This window comes from Chionomys nivalis, chromosome 1 (assembly GCF_950005125.1).
Source record: "Chionomys nivalis chromosome 1, mChiNiv1.1, whole genome shotgun sequence".
Taxonomy (NCBI): Eukaryota; Metazoa; Chordata; class Mammalia; order Rodentia; family Cricetidae; genus Chionomys; species Chionomys nivalis.
Genome location: NC_080086.1, coordinates 199,386,339 through 199,403,861, shown reverse-complemented (window position 1 = coordinate 199,403,861; position 17,523 = coordinate 199,386,339). Strand labels below are relative to the sequence as shown.

General features: G+C 39.4%; 1 protein-coding gene across 8 annotated transcripts in view; it reads left to right on the top strand.

Moving 5' to 3' along the window:
* Ankib1 (ankyrin repeat and IBR domain containing 1) overlaps window positions 1-17,523 on the top strand; it is a 157,441-nt gene that overhangs the window by 86,254 nt on the left and 53,664 nt on the right. For all 8 annotated transcript variants that reach the window (XM_057765633.1, XM_057765599.1, XM_057765625.1 and 5 more), the window contains one exon: window positions 16,173-16,381. In XM_057765633.1, coding sequence (XP_057621616.1) covers window positions 16,173-16,381 — 209 coding nt within the window. The remainder of the gene's footprint in view (window positions 1-16,172; window positions 16,382-17,523) is intronic.

Genomic DNA, 17,523 nt, shown 5'->3' with positions numbered 1-17,523 from the left:
TTTTTTTTTTTTAATTCTTTTTTAATTAATATTTCCACCTGCTCCCCGTTTCCCATTTCCCTCCCCTCCTCCCAAATATTGCCCACTCCCCTCCCCCATCCCCTCTCCTCTTCTCCACCCCCCACACCATTCCCCCTCCCTTTCGATACTGAAGATCAGTCCAAATTCTCTGCCCTGCGGGAAGACGAAGGTCTTCTATCTACGTCCAGGAAGGTGAGCATCTAAACAGGCTAAGCTCCCACAAAGCCGGTTCATGTATTAGGATCGAAAGCTAGTGCCATTGTCCTTGGCTTCTCATCAGCCTTCATTGTCCACCATGCTCAGAGAGTCCAGTTTCAACCCATGCTTATTCAGTCCCAGACGAGCTGGCCTTGGTGGGCTCCCAATAGATCAGTTCCACCGTCACAGTGGGTGGGTGCACGCCTCGTGGTCCTGATTTCCTTGCTCATGTTCTCCCTCCTTCTGCTCCTCATTTGGACCTTAAGAGCTCAGACCGTTGCTCCAAATTGAGACTCTGTCTCTACCTCGATCCATCGCCAGATGAAGGTTCTAAGGTGATATGCAAGATATTCATCAGTATAGGATAGGGTCATTTCAGGTTCCCTCTCCTTAGTTGCCCAAGGTACCAGCTGGGGACATCTCCCTGGACACCTGCACACCCCTCTAGAGTCAAGTTTCTTGCCAACCCTAGGATGGCTCTCTTAGTTAGGATATATACTTCGCTGCTCCCGTATCCTCCCTTCCTATATCCCAACCACCCCAATCCCCCGAGCTCCTCCCATCCTCCCCTTCTCACGTTTCTCATCCCATTTCCCCTTTGCCCCATGCCACCTCACCCGCAAGTTCCCAGTTTTTGCCCTGCAATCTTGTCTACTTCCCCTCTCCAGGCGGATGACTATACGATTTTCTTTGGGTTCACTTTCTTATTTAGCTTCTCTAGGATCACAAATTATATGTTCATTGTCCTTTATTTATGGCTAGAAACCGATTATGAGTGAGTACATCCCATGTTCCTCTTTTTGGGTCTGGGATACCTCACTCAGGATAGTGTTTTCTATTTCCATCCATTTGCACGCAAAATTCGAGAAGTCATTGTTTTTTACTGCTGAGTAGTACTCTAATATGTATATATTCCACACTTTCTTCATCCATTCCTCCATTGAAGGGCATCTAGGTTGTTTCCAGGTTTTGGCTATTACAAACAATGCTGCTATGAACATAGTTGAACAGATACTTTTGTCATTTGATGGGGCATCTCTTGGGTATATTCCCAATAGTGGTATTACTGGATCTTGGGGTAGGTTGATCCCAAATTTCCTGAGAAATCGCCGATTTCTCTAGGAATCTCTTGAGACTGTGTTGAGAGCTGTTTCCTCCCATTTTATAATCCTCTCTACGGCTGGGATTAAAGGCATCCATCACCTAGTTTCTGTGGTAACTCCTGTGCCTACTGGGATTAAAGGCGTGTGTTACCATAACCTGGTCTTTAAGGCTGACCAGTGGGACTGTTTCACTCTCAGATCTTCAGGCAGTTTTATTTATTAAAGTACATTTGAAATGCCACTACACTAGTTGTCTATTTTTAGCAAGGGGTCTTTATCCTGAACACCAAAATAGAATGTTACTTGGTTACTTCCCAAAATGTTTGTGTCATCTTTTGTTCATAATAATTTCAGCGCTTGGGAAGCAGAGGCTGGTAGATCTGTGAGTTCAAGGCCAGCCTCTTCTACAAAGCTAGGAGTTCCAGGACAGTCAGACCTGTTACACAAAGGAACCCTGTCTCAAAATAAAATTAAATAAATAAATAAATATTCAGAGCTTGGTGTTTCATCATGGATTAGGGACCACTATTGCCAGTTTATTGGCTATCCCATTATCACTAGTGCTTGCATGGTTCTATTGTTTTTTCCTTCTGAACCACAGTATTCTAGTTATGTACCAATGACTCCTAAATGTACTATAAAAGAAATCGTCTGGGAAATTAAACATAGATTCCAAGGCAAACTTCAGAGAATCAGAATCTTAAGATGTGAGGTCGAGCTCAGAAATAAATATATTTAAACAAGTTTGCTAAGTGGACTACTATGAAACCAATAGGTTTTTTTTTGTTGTTTTTTTTGTTTGTTTTCATTTATTTATTTATTTATTTATTTTCGAGGCAGGGTTTCTCCGTAGCTTTTTGGTTCCTGAAACCAATAGTTTTTAAAATGACCTGATAATAGCTGCAAATCTATCGTCTTGACTGTAACCAGGTTTTCTTTCTTTTTTTTTTTTTTTTTGATTTTCGAGACAGGGTTTCTCCGTAGCTTTTTTGGTTCCTGTCCTGGAACTAGCTCTTGTAGACCAGGCGGACCTCGAACTCCCAGAGATCCACCTGCCTCTGCCTCCCGAGTGCTGGGATTAAAGGCGTGCGCCACCACCGCCCGGCTGTAACCAGGTTTTCTAAACTGTATGTCTAAGTGCTTATCAGTCATTTTCCATACTACCTAACACTATGTTCTGTTAACTACTCACTGATAGGTGGACATCAGTCTAACTAATTACCCTGGCAGAAATATGAATGTCATCTTTCCCTCCTCATCGTGTCATTTCTAGCTGGTTCCCATCATTTCTGTTCTTAAGTATCCCAGCCTCAGCTCATCTTCTTTGTTCTTCCATTCCCATTGATGACTGGAATTTAGACTTACTAGTTTTCAGCATTGTGTTACCTTGGACTAATCTTTAGTTTTGTTTTCCTTTCATCTAGCACATACTTTGTGTTGTTTTACAATGCAAATCTGAGCCCATCATTGCAGGGATCACTGTCTCCCCAGACTTTAAACCCATCCTGTTTTTTAAAGTAGACCTGTGACACCCGTTTCTTCTGAGCTGTTAGACTCTCCAGTTTTTTTTACCATGTATCCCAATTTGTCCTTAAAAGCCACCCTTCTAGGAATTTCTCTTACCATCTTTTGGGACTCTTCTTGTTTCCATTATATTGTATACACAGCACACACACACATACATACATACATGTCTTACACGAGTGGTTCTTAACCTTGATAATGCTGAAAGCCTTTAACGCATACAGTTCCAGGTACTCATATGTTGGCCCATATTATGTGGGTGGACCTGCCCGGAGATGGATAGGGAAGCAGTGTCTCAGTTCCTAAAAACATAGAAATAAATGGTTTCCCTAAGACAGTCACAACCCACAGGTTGAGAACCAATGCCTTACACACTCAGACTAAAATAGTAAATGTCTTTATTTGCATTTCTTCTTTATTAACCTGGAAACGCCTTAGTGTGTGTGTATGTTTCCATAATACCAAAATATATATTAATTAATTTCAGGAAATAGTTGTGAAATGAATAAACATACTTGAATTTTATTTTTAGATGTTTTTAAAATCTGTGTTTTTGCTTTAAAATTGTTTTTTGTTTATCATCTTTTAAATTCCAAAGAAAATCCTGGGTCAAAAAACTTAAGTTTAGAAATTCCTTTTGGGACTGGAGATACATCTCAGTTTGTAGAGTCCTTGCTTAGTGAGACAATTCAGTAGCAGAATGGTCTCCTTTTACCTGACATTAATGCCTAATAATCATAATATGAAAACTTGTATAGAATCCTGTAATTTAGGAGGCGGGGACATCAGTATGATGGATTCAAGATGAGCCTAGGTTACAGAGGGAGACCAAACTAAAATAGAAATAAGAAATGCCTTAAATTATGTTACCATGCTTCTTTAGAGTCAGGCTCTTAGCACTAAATATATTCTACCCTTTTGTTTAACCTCTTTCACACAAAGTATGTGTAGTTTAATGTAGTACAGAAAACAAGATGTAGTATCTTCTTCCTCGTATCTCAGCGCTTAAGAATGAAAGATAGGAGGATCACTATGGGCTGCATAGTAAGGTTATAGTCTATTTCAGAAACCTAAAAATAAAAACAGCAAAAATAGTTTGAAGAAATAAGGTGCAAGCCTGGCTATTCATCAGTGGGGTCCATTATATGGCATTATCTCCTTTATTCCAGTGTGTGCTTTTGTTCTTCATGGTTTTAGTTACCTCGGCTATAGCTCATAATTATCAATGGAAAGTTTAAGAATCAAACTAAGTTTTTAATTACACACCATTCAGAATTGCATGAGATTTCACACCCTCAGGCTCAAGATGCAAATCAGTCTTTTGTCCAGTCTTTCGGACCTGTAAGCTGTACTCACCCTTCATCAGTTAGTGGCCATCTCCATATTAGATCAGCCTTTACAGTATGACAGAACTAATGCTCAAGTTCATAGCATACTGATGTTGGGAGTTTTGTTAGAGTACATTGCTACAACTATCCAAGTAGTTGTTGGTAATTTATAAACTGAACTTTATCATGTTTGTATTTAAAAACAGTCCTTGGTACACATGCACTTAAAATTACATACATATGGGTCAGTACCATCCACAGGCTTCTAATGAAAATCTTAGGACTTGTCCTCAGTGGGTAAGGAAGAACTACATTAGCACTTAGGATCAGCTTGCTGTTGAAACATCTCTTAATCTTATTACATGGTTCAAAGCATTTCTATCTTGATGTGAAACAGAGTTCCACACAGTCCTTCAGGGACCAAAACGTGACATCTGGAAATGATTTATCTCCATCCTAGCCAACCAGTCAGAAAGAGAAGAATAGTGTGGTTACATTTTGAGCCCATCTCAAATGTGTTATATGTCATTCCTACACGTATTTCACTGGCCGGATTTTAGCCAGGCAGCTACTCCTAAGTACAAGTAACAGTTCTGCACTTTTGCAAATAGTCATCTTTGCCAGATACCTATGTTCTCACAACTAAACTCGAATTAAATTTCTCTGTTTGCCATTACCCTTTCTATGATAACTTTTTGTTGTTTGCTTTTTATTTTGGTGGGCTTTTTATTCTTTTTTTTGGTTTTGTCATTTTATTTTTGCCTTTGTTGTTGTTGTTGTTCTAGAAACAAGGCTTTTAATTCAACATGTAAGGCCCAGAAAGGGGAGAGGGTACTTTAGAAAATATCACCCAAGTTAATCAATGGTGAATCTGAATCTTGTGCTGTTTTTTATTTTTTATTGATTTTATTGAGGTTTACACTTTTCTTTGCTCCCCTCCCTGCCTCTCCCCTCCTCCCTTCTATCCTCCCCCAAGGTCCCCATGCTCTTAATTTACTCAGGAGATCTTGTCTTTTTCTTCTTCCCATGTAGATTAGATCTATGTATGTCTCTCTTAGTGTCCTCATTGCTGTCTAAGTTCTTTGGGATTGTGGTTTGTAGATTAGTTGTCTTTGCTTTATGTTTTAAAAACACCTATGAGTGTGTACACGTGATAATTATCTTTCTGGGTCTGGGTTACCTCACCAAAATAATGTTTTCTAGCTCCATCCATTTTCCTGCAAAATTCAAGATGTCATTATTTTTTTCTGCTGTGTAGTACTCCAATGTGCAAATGTACCACATTTTCCTTATCCATTCTTCGGTAAACGGACATTTAGGTTGTTTCCAGGTTCTGGCTATGACAAACAATGCTGCTATGAACATAGTTGAGCAGATGTCCTTGTTGCACAATTGAGTATCCTTTGGATATATACCCAAAAGTGGTATTGCTGGGTCTTGAGGAAGGTTGTTTCCTAATTTTCTGAGAAATCGCCTCACTGACATCTCAAGGGGCTGTATCAGCTTGCAGAAGTGTTCTCTTTTCCTCACAGCCTCTCCAGTATAAGTTGTCATCAGTGTTTTTGATCTTGGCCGTTCTTACAGGTATAAGATGTAAGATGAAATCTCAGAGTTGTTTTGATTTGCATTTCCCTGATGACTAAGAATGTTGAACATTTACTCAAGTGTCTTTCAGCCATGTTAGATTTCTCTGTTAAGAGTTCTCTGTTTAGGCCTGAACTTCATTTTTTTATTGGATTACTTGTTCTTTTGATGACCAATTTTTTGAGTTCTTTGTATATTTTGGAGATCAGACCTCGGTCTGATGTGGTGTCAGTGAAGACATTTTCCCATTCTGTAGGCTGTCATTTTGTCTTGTTGACCATGTCCTTTGCTTTACAGAAGCTTTTCAGTTTCAGGAAGTCCCATTTATTAATTGTTTCTCTCAGTGTCTTTTCTGCTGGAGTTATATTTAGGAAGTGGTCTTTGTCTTTGTTTTTGTCTCTCAGAATGGACAAACTAGTCTCCAGATCACAGTTAGCCTTCAACTACCCAAGACCAGACACATACCACTGTGCCTGGTTCTGATAACTTGCCGAAGTATTTGATTTTTATTTCTCCTATTAAAGCAATAGGTGCAGTATATGAGTTTTCTAATGGGCCTCGCTTTTGTATTGTTTAGGTAGTATTACTGATATTTGATAAATAAGATTTACAGAGATCAGTTCTATTTGAGTATGGCACAGTGCACAGAGCCACCCTCCATTACTATAAGTAAAGCTCTGTTTTGAGAGCTGTAAACTTAACTGTCTAGAAGACTGTATAGTCTTGCTGACACTCTGCTTTTCATAGAAATATAGGCTATGCTCTCTGTTGTCAAATCTAACCTAACATAATAAAACGGGCCTAAATTAAGCAGAAGTACTACACGTTTTACTGTGTTTTCTCAATGCTATTTAAATCCGAAAGATATGCTCTTAGACTTTTTGCAGTAACAAAAAAACCTTAGGTGTTAAAAACATTTAGTTTGCTTTTATGTGTATGAAAGTTTTGCCTGCATGTGTGTATGTGCATTCCATGCTGGCCTGGTGCCGCGGAGGTCAGAGAAGTGTGTTGGATCTCCTACAGCTAGAGTTACTTGTCGCTGTGAAACACCATATATGTCCTGGGAATCAAAACAGTGTCCTCTGCGAGGGCAGCAAATGCTTCAAACTCCTGAGCTTAGGAGATTTAATGGGACTTGTTAAAAAATAAATAAATAAAGTTTCTAAATTAGTGTAGTACTAACTTACTTGTCCTTATGTCTTAGTTAGGGTTTCTAATGCTATGGGGAGACACCACGACCATGGCAACTTTTACAAAGAAAACATTTAATTGTGGTGACTTGCTTATACTCCAGAGGTCAGCCTATCATGGCAGGGAGCATGGAGCCATGCAGACAGAGGTGGTGCTGGAGCAAAGACTACTACATCTTATAACAGGAAGTCAACTGACACATTGAGTGGTATCCTGCTTATATAAAACCTCAAAGCCCGCCCCCACAGTGACACTCTTCCTCCAGAAGATGTAGTCCATATTAAAGGTGTGCCCTCCAGCCTTCAAGATCTAAGTTAAAAGAGTATGTCATCCAGCCTCCTCCAACAAGACCATACCTCCTAATAGTGCCACTTTCTGTGAATTTAGGGGGCCAAATACATTCAAACTACCACATTCATATCAATAGATTGCTCATCACTGTTTTGGCATGTTATCATCTTCAACACAGACCATCTTTACCCAAGACTTTCCTCAGTGTAGATTTCTCCCTCCACAGCACATCTTTGTTTCAAGCACCATATCTTCTTTATAACACCTTTTTGAAAGTCCTTCCAGAACATATCAAAAACACCCTAAGTTCTCTGTGTTAAATCTGCAATCTCCTCTTCCTGTGTACCTTGTTCACTGGTATTCCCTGTTTCTATAGATGGAAGCAGCAGACAACCGGCTGGGTAATGAACGGACAAACATGGAACACAAACGTTTCCTTCTTCCTGAGGCCCTGGACCTTCTCATTACCAAACTGCTAGTTCTCTTTGCTATGCTTGCACCACCTTGCCTGGACCACCCTTGCCTCCGTTTGCAGCATGCAGTAGCCTTCTAGTTTGTTTCTTTCCTTCACCTATCCAATTTTTGTTCTTCCTACTCTACTCATAATAATCTTTTCAAACTTAGTCATAACAGTTAACCCTTCATGTCACTGAGCCCAGCTTTACTTTAATTTCCTATCATTGCAAAACTGAGGATAGAAATATTTTTTGCAATAGCCTATGTGGCCAACCCCTTGCCAGTTCTTCAGTTTCATCTCACAGTGCTTTTCCTTCCCTCAGCTCCATGCTTCAGCCGTGTTGACCTTCTTAATGTCACAGTACTGCCACCATCCCTCTGCACACAGACCTCTGCACATAAAGTGTTCCCTCTGCCCATAGTGCCTTTCCCATTTTCATCTGGTCAGCTTCCATTCATTTTTTAGATGTACATGCCTTGCAGTTTCCCAGGGGCCACCTTGTCTTCCTCCCTGATAAGGAGTGTCTGCCTCTTCAGAGTGCTTTTAACAGTGGTGAACTTGTGTGTATGCTTATTGATCTCCTTACTGTAAGTTCCATGAAGACAGGATTGTGGGTAGTTTTTCCTATCATTCTATCTTCACTGCCTGACTTAAAGGACATTCAGTAATTGTTTGCTAAATGATTAATAAGACAGAATCAAAGCAGATAATTGTACTGAGAAATATTTGTAGTAGGTAAAACTAAACTTGGCATATTTAAGATGTAAATGTGTTATAGTACTGTTTCCTTTATTTATAAACAGGACACAGTGGAGACTGTCAGTGGTAGCACATGCCCTTAATCCCAACAGTTGGGAGACAGAGTTCAAGGCCAGCCTAGTCTACAGAATGAATTTTTTGGACAACCAGAGCTACACAGAGAAACCAGTCTCAAAAAGCCAAAAATAAAATTGTCAGGTGGTAACCACTCATGCCTTTAATCCCAGCACTTGGGAGGCAGAGGCCGTCAGTTCTCAGTGTCTTTACAGCAAGCTTTTTTGGCATCTAATGAGATGATCATGTGGTTTTTATTTTTCAGCTTGTTTATGTGGTAGATTACGTTGACAGATTTTCATATGTTGAATCATCCCTGCATCTGTGAGATGAAGCCGACTTGATCACGGTGGATGATGGTTCTGATGTGTTCTTGGATTCGATTTGCCAGTATCTTATTTAGTACTTTTGCATTAATGTTCATGAGTGAGATTGGTTTGTAAATCTCTTTCTTAGTAATATCTTTCTGTGGTTTGGGTATCAGGGTAATTGTAGACTCATAAAAAGAGTTAGGCAGTGTTCCTTCTGTTTCTGTTGTGTGTAATAATTTGAGGAGTATTAGTATTCTTCTTTGAAATCTTGTAGAATTCTTAGCTGAAACCATCTACTCCAGAACTTTTTTTTGGTTGGGAGACTTTTGATGACTTTTTCTATTTCTTTAGCAGTTATAGGTCTATTTAATTTGCATATCTGTTCTTGATCTAATTTTTGTAAGTGATATTTATCCAGAAAGTTGCCCATTTCCTTTAAGTTTTCCAATTTTGTGGAGTACAGGCTTTTGAAATATGACCTGATGATTCTCTGTATTTTTTTCAGTGTCTGTTGTTATGTCCCCCTTTTCATTTCTGATTTTGTTAATTTGGATATTCTCTCTCTGCCTTTTGGTTAGCTTGGATAAAGGTTTGTCTATTTTGTTGATTTTCTCGGGAGAACCAACTCTTTGTCTCCTTGATTCTTTGTATTGTTTACTTTGTTTTTTGTTTTTTTGTTTTTTTGTTTTTTATTTCAGCTCTCAATTTGATTATTTCCTGCTGACTAGTTCTCTTAGGTGAGTTTGCTTCTTTTTGTTCTAAAGTTTTCAAACGTTCTGTTAATTCACTAGTATGGGATTTTTCCAGCTTCTTTATGTAGGTATTTAGTGGTATTGCCTTTCCTCTTAATACTGCTTTCATTGTGTCACATAAATTTGGGTATGTTGTATGGTCATTTTCATTGAATTCTAGGAAGTCTTTAATTTGTCCCTTCATTTCTTCCTTGACCCATTGATGATTCAGGTGAGCATTGTTTAATTTCCATGTGTTTGTGGGCTTTCTGGAATCATTGTTGCTTTTGAATTCTAGTTTAAAACCATAGTGATCCAATAAGATACTTTGTGTTATTTCAATTTTTAGTATCTGTTAAGGTTTGCTTGGTTACAGACTATGTGGTCAATTTTTGAGAAGGTTCCATGAGGTGCTGAGAAGAAGGTATATTCTTTTCTGTTTGGATGTAATGTTCTATAGATGTCTGTTAAGTCCATTTGAGTCATAACATCTGTTAGTTCCCTTATTTCTCTGTTAATTTTTTGTCTGACTTGTGAGCATGAAGTGTGGAAGGGTTTAATGTATGATTTAAGCTCTATATATTAATGACCAGTGATTGCTATCTCCTATTAATTTAGGGTTTTTTTGGTGGTGATGTTATTTTGTGTGTTTTCCCTTCTTTGGGACTTGCTGCTGTGAGATCAATTGTCTGTGTTTTTGTTGGTGTAGCCAACTTCCTTGGGGTGGAGTTTTTTTTCTAGTACTTTGTGTAGGGCTGGGTTTGTGACTAGGTATTGGTTAAATCTGGTTTTGTCATGGAATATCTTGTTTTGTCCTTCTATCGTGATCGAAAGTTTTGCTGGGTATAGTAGTCTGGGCTGACATCTGTGGTCTCTTAATGTCTGCATAACACTTGACCAGGACTTTCTGACTTTCATTTTCTCCATTGAGAAGTCAGGGGTAGTTCTTATACGTCTGCCTTTATATGTTTCTTGGCCTTTTTCCTTTGTAGCTCTTAATATTCTTTCTTTATTCTGTACGTTTAGTGTTTAGATTATTATGTGGCAAGGGGACTTTCTTTTAATTTTTTTGGTCAAGTCTATTTGGTGTTCTGTAAGCAGCTTCTTGTATCTTCATAGGCATATCTTTCTTTTTGTTAGGAAAGTTTTCTTCTGTGATTTTGTTAAATATATTTTCTCTGCTTTTAAGTGGATCTAAGGCTCAGATGGTTGTTCCTCATGGTGCAGTTATTGTCACGGTTCCAGTTACCCCATTGGTCACTCCTTGTTTTTCGAGGTCACTCAGTTACCCCGGGGTTTCCTCTGCCTGTTCTGCCTTAGGTTGCCAGCTCAGACCTGTTTCTGTAAATGTCCCTTGTCTTGATCTGCCCCTGCAGAGGTCCCAGACTCATGCCCAAACCCACAGAGGTCTCTGATTTTTGCCTACTCCCTCAGAGGTCCGGGACCCGCAAGAAGTCCTGGCTCAGGCCTAGTTCCTCGGAAGTCCTAGACTCACGCCTGGACCCGCAGAGGTTCTACTCCCTCGAAGGTCCCAGACTCACGCCTGGACCCGCAGAAGTCTTTGGCTCCGGCCCACTTTCTCAGAGGTTGCTTCCCTGTACCTGCTCCTGTGGAGTTCGCTATGTCCTGCGTTCTCTAGCCTAGGTTGCAGGCTCAGTCCTGTTTCCATAAATGTCCCTGGTCTGAATCCGCTCAAACTCAACACGAGTTCCCTGTCAGCCTGCTCAGTCCTAAGTCGCTGGCTCAGTCCCGCTCCCATGGAGCTTGCCACCTCAGGCCTGATCCAGGCTAGGTCGCTGGCTCAGTCCCACTCCCATGGAGCTCCCTGCCTCTGGCCTGCTCCAGCCTAGGTCGCTCCTGATCTGTGTTGGGAGCAGTGAGACCCCAGATCCTGAATTTCTTGTAATCCCCTGATCTGAGTGCCTACAGCTGCTCTGAGCACGAGACCTTCAGGAGTTCCTGATGGCAGGAGAGTGATTTCTGGTGGGTTTGGCTGGAGCGTGGCTATCTCTATATAATCTTTCCCTGAACACAATAAAGGGGGCATTCTTGGGGAATTCAAGGATGACCCGTGTCGCTGTCTCTCTGTGTGTGTGTGCCTGTGTATTTTAACCTCCAGCCCCCTTGCCCGAAGCTCACGAACTGGGTGCCAGCGCACAGAGCGCAGAGACGGGGGCGCGGTGCACGGCAGATCTGGATCCACTAGAATCTGGTTTTTTAAGTAGTACTATATTCAGCCTTTTTCATCAGTGGCATCATCAATCAGCTCCCCAATAATGACATGGAGACTTGTTATTAATTACAAAAAGTCGGCCAATAGCTTAGGCTTGTTTCTAACTAGCTCTTATAGCTTAAATTAACCCATTTCTATTAACTTGCTTTCTGCCTTGTGACTTTGTTATCTCATCTCTGTAGTGCCATGCCCATCCTGCTTGCTCTCCATCTCCTTGGTGTCTGCCCTTCTTCCCAGTGTCCTCTCTGCACCAAAAATTCTGCATTGCTATTGGCCATTCAGCTTTTTATAAAACCAATCAATGTGGCACATCTTCATACAGCACAGAAAGATTATTCAACAACAGTACATCCATGAATAGATTGAAGCTTTAATCCTGGAATTGCCTCTGTTGGAGGATGAGGGCTTTGCTTTTCATCCCGTCCGCCTGGCTAGCTTACACCCGAATTAACCACACAGAAATTGTATTAATTAAATCACTGCCTGGCCCATTATCTCTAGCCTCTTATTGACTCTCATATCTTGATTTAACCCATTTCATCGCCACGTGACAGTAGCTTACCAGGAAAGATTCAGCATGTGTGATTCTGGCGGCTCCATGGTGGTTCTCTCACTCTGCTTTCTTTCTCCCAGAATTCAGTTCTGTCTTCCCCGCCTACCTAAGATCCACCCTATCAACTAGGCCAAGGCAGTTTCTTTATTCATTATCCTATGAAAGCAACACACAAACAGAAGGAACTCCTACACCAATTTACCATCATTTGGGACTATATAAGATTCATTAGTTGAGATGAGTTTTAATTGGTTGAGATGTCTGCATCATGTTCTGAGCTCTCCTCTGTTATTTTAAATTCATTATTTACTTGTCTGAACGAGATTTGCTTTCCAGCTTAAAAGAAGTATCTTTCTCTTGCTACCAAAAACTTTATTTAATAAGCATCATTTTATTTATTTTTATGGATCATTGCTGTTGCCAATTCTGCCTCATAGAGTCTGTGTCTAACCTAAAGTTACAAAGATTTTATCTGGAATTTTGACGACTTTGACTGATTGACTGATCTCCTAGATAGTTGGTTTGTGGTTAAGATTTTGCTCTGTACCCTCGGCTAGTCTTAAATGTGTCACAATCTTCCTGTCCAAGCCTCCCCAATATGGGAGTCACAATTTTATGTCACCATGCCTGACTCCCTCTGTGTTTCCTTTGTGCTTCACAGCTTCTTTCTGAAGCTGTAGCTAGTGATCAGTCCTTGGACACCATGTATGCTCAGCAAGACCTTTACCACTGAGCTACTTTCCCAGGTCCAGTTTTATGATAAAATTGTAGTTTGTTTTTGTAGGATATAGATTAAAATTATAACTTTTGCATGGAAATTTGTCCTTTACTAAAAAACTCTACCCTTCTCTGCCTCCTTGCCTTTTCACCTAAAACCTCATTTGACCATGTGTATGTAGATTCTTTATTTTGTTTTTTTAGTTAGCATACAAAGTTAGAAGGTTTGTCATTTTCATTCCCAACTTGTTTTGTCGATCCTACTCCCTTACACTCCTTTCCCATTCTCTTGCCACCTATTATTCCTGCAGCCTCAGCAGTCCCTTTCCTTCTTCATGTCACTGTATTCTAATAACCTCCATGCTGCCTTAAAGTCTTTTTCCATCTTGTCCCCTTTCTATTTCATGATGTACCCATATTTACACCCATGTAGGAGAGAGCATGCAGTATTTCTCTAAGTATGAGTTGCCTTGATATAGTAATTCCTAGACTTACTTATTTTCCTGAAATTTTTGTCATTTCATTTTCTTTACAGATGAATTAAATCTCAGTGCATGTGCCACCTTTTCGTTGTCTCTTCATGTTTATGTCCATGTAGGCTGATTCCATTTCCTTGCTTTTATGACTAACAACAAACATAGATATGCAAGTATCTCTGTGATAAGGTATAAAATCTTTTGACTCTGTAACTAGAAGTGTTGGTATAAGTGTGTCATATGTGGCAGATTTTTTTTCCAGTTTTTGAGATACCTATATGCTGGTTTGCATATTGGCTGTACCAGTAAAGACCCAGCCAGCAGTGACGAAGGGTCCCTAGCCTTCCACGTCTTAGTCATTCTGAAGAGTGAGATGGACACCCAGTGGCCAAATGCGAACATTTAAAAAGTGTGTGTTGACATTTGTGTTTGTTTTGAGAACTGTGTATTCGTCCATGTACTGACTGGGTCGTTAGTGGGTAGAGTATGATTAATTTTAGCAATATGTATCTACTAAAGATTTCCTCCTGTTTGCAAGCTGTCTTTTTACTCTGCTAATAATCTCTTTTTAAGCTTTCTATATAAAGTCAAGAATTATTTTTTAATGAGTTGCACTTTTTTCAATCTTAAGAAGAAATGCCAATACTGTTTTTCTTTTTGAACACACTGGGTTATGAGTTTCCTTTTCTAACACTCAACACTTTCCTGTTCCAAGAGTAAGACAGAGTTAGTTGGTCTTGGGGCATCTCCCCCCCATGCTTGTTTTCCTAATACATCATTGAGAGTTTGGCATTATAATACAATAAATAGTTTTACCAGTGTCAGTTTAGCTTGACTTGCAGTGTTCTTTTTGTCAGCTAGACTGAATGTTCCTGTTCAGAATAATCGTGCATTTAACTTGAATGTATGCCAATCTTTGTCTGTGATTATATAATGAATCACTACTGATAAAACACGTTTGAAATTTTTTTTCTTTCTCTGCAATCTAAATCAGATTGCTTGGAAAGCATTTTAAAAAGGCAAGTAACTTTTTAAAGTGCTTTTCCATATGAGTGAAACAGCAAAGAAAGGGGAGATAGTAACTGATATAGTATTTTATATATACTAAGGAAATGACAGAAAATGTAGACATTGTTTTCTGATGTAGTGGGCATAAGAAATGGGAAGTAGAAGCGGAATAGAAAAGCTATTGCCTTAAATTAAAAGACTTAATTTTGTTTGGTTTCTAGTAGAACTTTTAAAAAGTTGTGTTAGTGTATATGGGGGTTCTTTATTCGTTCATCTGTTATTAGTACCTAGGTTGATGTGGGGGGCAGGGGTTCTTTGTTCGTTCATCTGTTATTAGTACCTAGGTTGATGTGGGGGGCAGGGGTTCTTTGTTCATCTGTTATTAGTACCTAGGTTGATGTGGGGGGCAGGGGTTCTTTGTTCATCTGTTATTAGTACCTAGGTTGATGTGGGGGGCAGGGGTTCTTTGTTCATCTGTTATTAGTACCTAGGTTGATGTGGGGGCAGGGGTTCTTTGTTCATCTGTTATTAGTACCTAGGTTGATGTGGGGGGCAGGGGTTCTTTGTTCATCTGTTATTAGTACCTAGGTTGATGTGGGGGGCAGGGGTTCTTTGTTCATCTGTTATTAGTACCTAGGTTGATGTGGGGGGCAGGGGTTTTTTGTTCATCTGTTATTAGTACCTAGGTTGAGTCCATTATTCGTTGCAGTTAGTGTTAAGATAAACATAACTATCCATATATCGAATTTGTAGACTAACTTTGGCTCTTATGAATAAGTGCTATGACTAAATTATATTGTTCTGTTTTACATTTGAGAGGGGCACTTTTAATACACTTGACAATGTGTGTTAGTGGAAAGAACACACTCTTGGAGTCTCAAAGAGGTTTCAAGTCTCTTTCTGAGCTTGGGTAAGTTAAGTAACGTCTCTGCATCCTGGTTTCTTTTCCTAAATAATAACTGAAAACTTTGTTGGGAGAAATAAATTAGGATATATATACAACCCCAAGCAAAATAGTTGAATATTCTAGTTTGTTGTGTTTTAAAAAACTGAATTTTATGGCTCTGGATTTTATAGTAACATATTTCACTTAACCATTTTATAATTGTTTACAGAAGATTATCTGCTTTAAATTAAGCCAGAGTTAAATTCCCCTAACACTTATTTATACTTAGTTCACTAAAGCCTTACTTACAACTCGGTCTCCTTTGGAAGTTTCTTCTATTTCCAGTTTCTTTTCCAAATGACCTTTCGCACTATATGATCATTTTACAGCTAGAGACCATTGTGAAGACAGTTGCAAAATTATGAATTAAAAGAGGAAAGTGGCTAAACTAAATCTCTACTAAAGAAAATAGTAAATTCTAAATGATATGAGCCATTAAAATATCAATAAAAATGACTGGAAATTCTGAGCACATTCTTAGATATTGATATTTGTAATAGGAGTTTAAATTATATTTTAAAACATTACTAACTTCAGTCTACCTAGACATGCCTTTGTAGTTACTATTGTATATAAATTCTGTGATTTTTGTTAACTTGGGTGACATATATCATCTTCATTTATCCTGTTTCTGTGATTAGTAGGTTTCAATTCTGTATTTTGATAGACATCTGTTTTATTTTTTAGATTGGGACAGGGAGAAATTACTTGAAGCTTGGATGTCCAACCCAGAGAACTGCTGCCAACGGTCAGGTGTGCAGATGCCAACTCCACCACCAAGTGGATACAATGCCTGGGACACTCTTCCTTCCCCAAGAACTCCAAGGACTACACGCTCTTCTGTCACCTCTCCAGATGAAATCAGTCTGTCTCCTGGGGATTTAGATACCAGTTTGGTATGGCTTAGTGTATTTCCCATAGCTTTGCTTTTAGTCTTTCAACTTTGAAACTATGTGATACTGTTTCATGGAGTGGTTGTTTATATTATTGTAACTAAATGTTGTACCTTGCTTTGAAAGCTCAGTTATTTTCATGCTTTGGTAAATTCTTCCTACCACATAATGTTTTTGTGATCTCTGAATTATAGGTTGAAAAAGCAAAATATTTCTCACTTCAAAACAGTTTAGAAAAGGCATGCCCTCAGCAGAAAAAAAATAACGACATCTTGAATTTTGCAGGAAAATGGATGGAGCTAGAAAACATCATTTTGATGTGAGGTAACCCAGACCCAGAAAGACAATTATCACATGTACTCACTCATAAGTGGTTTTTAAACATAAAGCAAAGTGAACCAGCCCACAAATCACAATCCCAGAGAACCTAGACAACAATGAGGACCCTAAGAGAGACATACATAGATCTAAAATATATGGGAAGTAGAAAAAGACAAGATCTCCTGAGTGAATTGGGAGCATAGGGACCATGGGAGAGGGCTGAAGGGGAAGCGAGAGGCACGGAGGGGAGCAGAGAAAAATGTAGAGTTCAATAAAAATCAATTTAAAAAAAAATGAAAAGGCATGCCCTGTATTTTCACCTAAAAGTATTCAATGTATTTTAAACACAACATATTTGAAATACTAAAACTTAGTTTGTAGTATGCATGTTTAACCTAAAACATTTTTTTAATTAATTTATTTATTTACTTATTTATTAAAGAATTCTGCCTCCTCCCCACCTCCCATTTCCCTCCCCCAATCAAGTCCCCCTCCCTCGTCAGCCCAAAGAGCAATCAGGTTTCCCTGCCCTGTGGGAAGTCCAAGGACCACCCACCTCCATCCAGGTCTAGTAAGGTGAGCATCCAAACTGCCTAGGCTCCCACAAAGCCAGTACGTGCAGTAGGATCAAAAACCCATTGTCATTGTTCTTGAGTTCTCAGTAGTCCTCATTGACCATTATGTTCAGCAAGTCCGGTTTTATCCCATGCTTTTTCAGAACCAGTCCAGCTGGCCTTGGTGAGTCCCCGATAGAACATCCCCATTGTCTCAGTGTGTGGGTGCCCCCCTCGCAGTCCTGAGTTCCTTGCTCGTGCTCTCTCTCC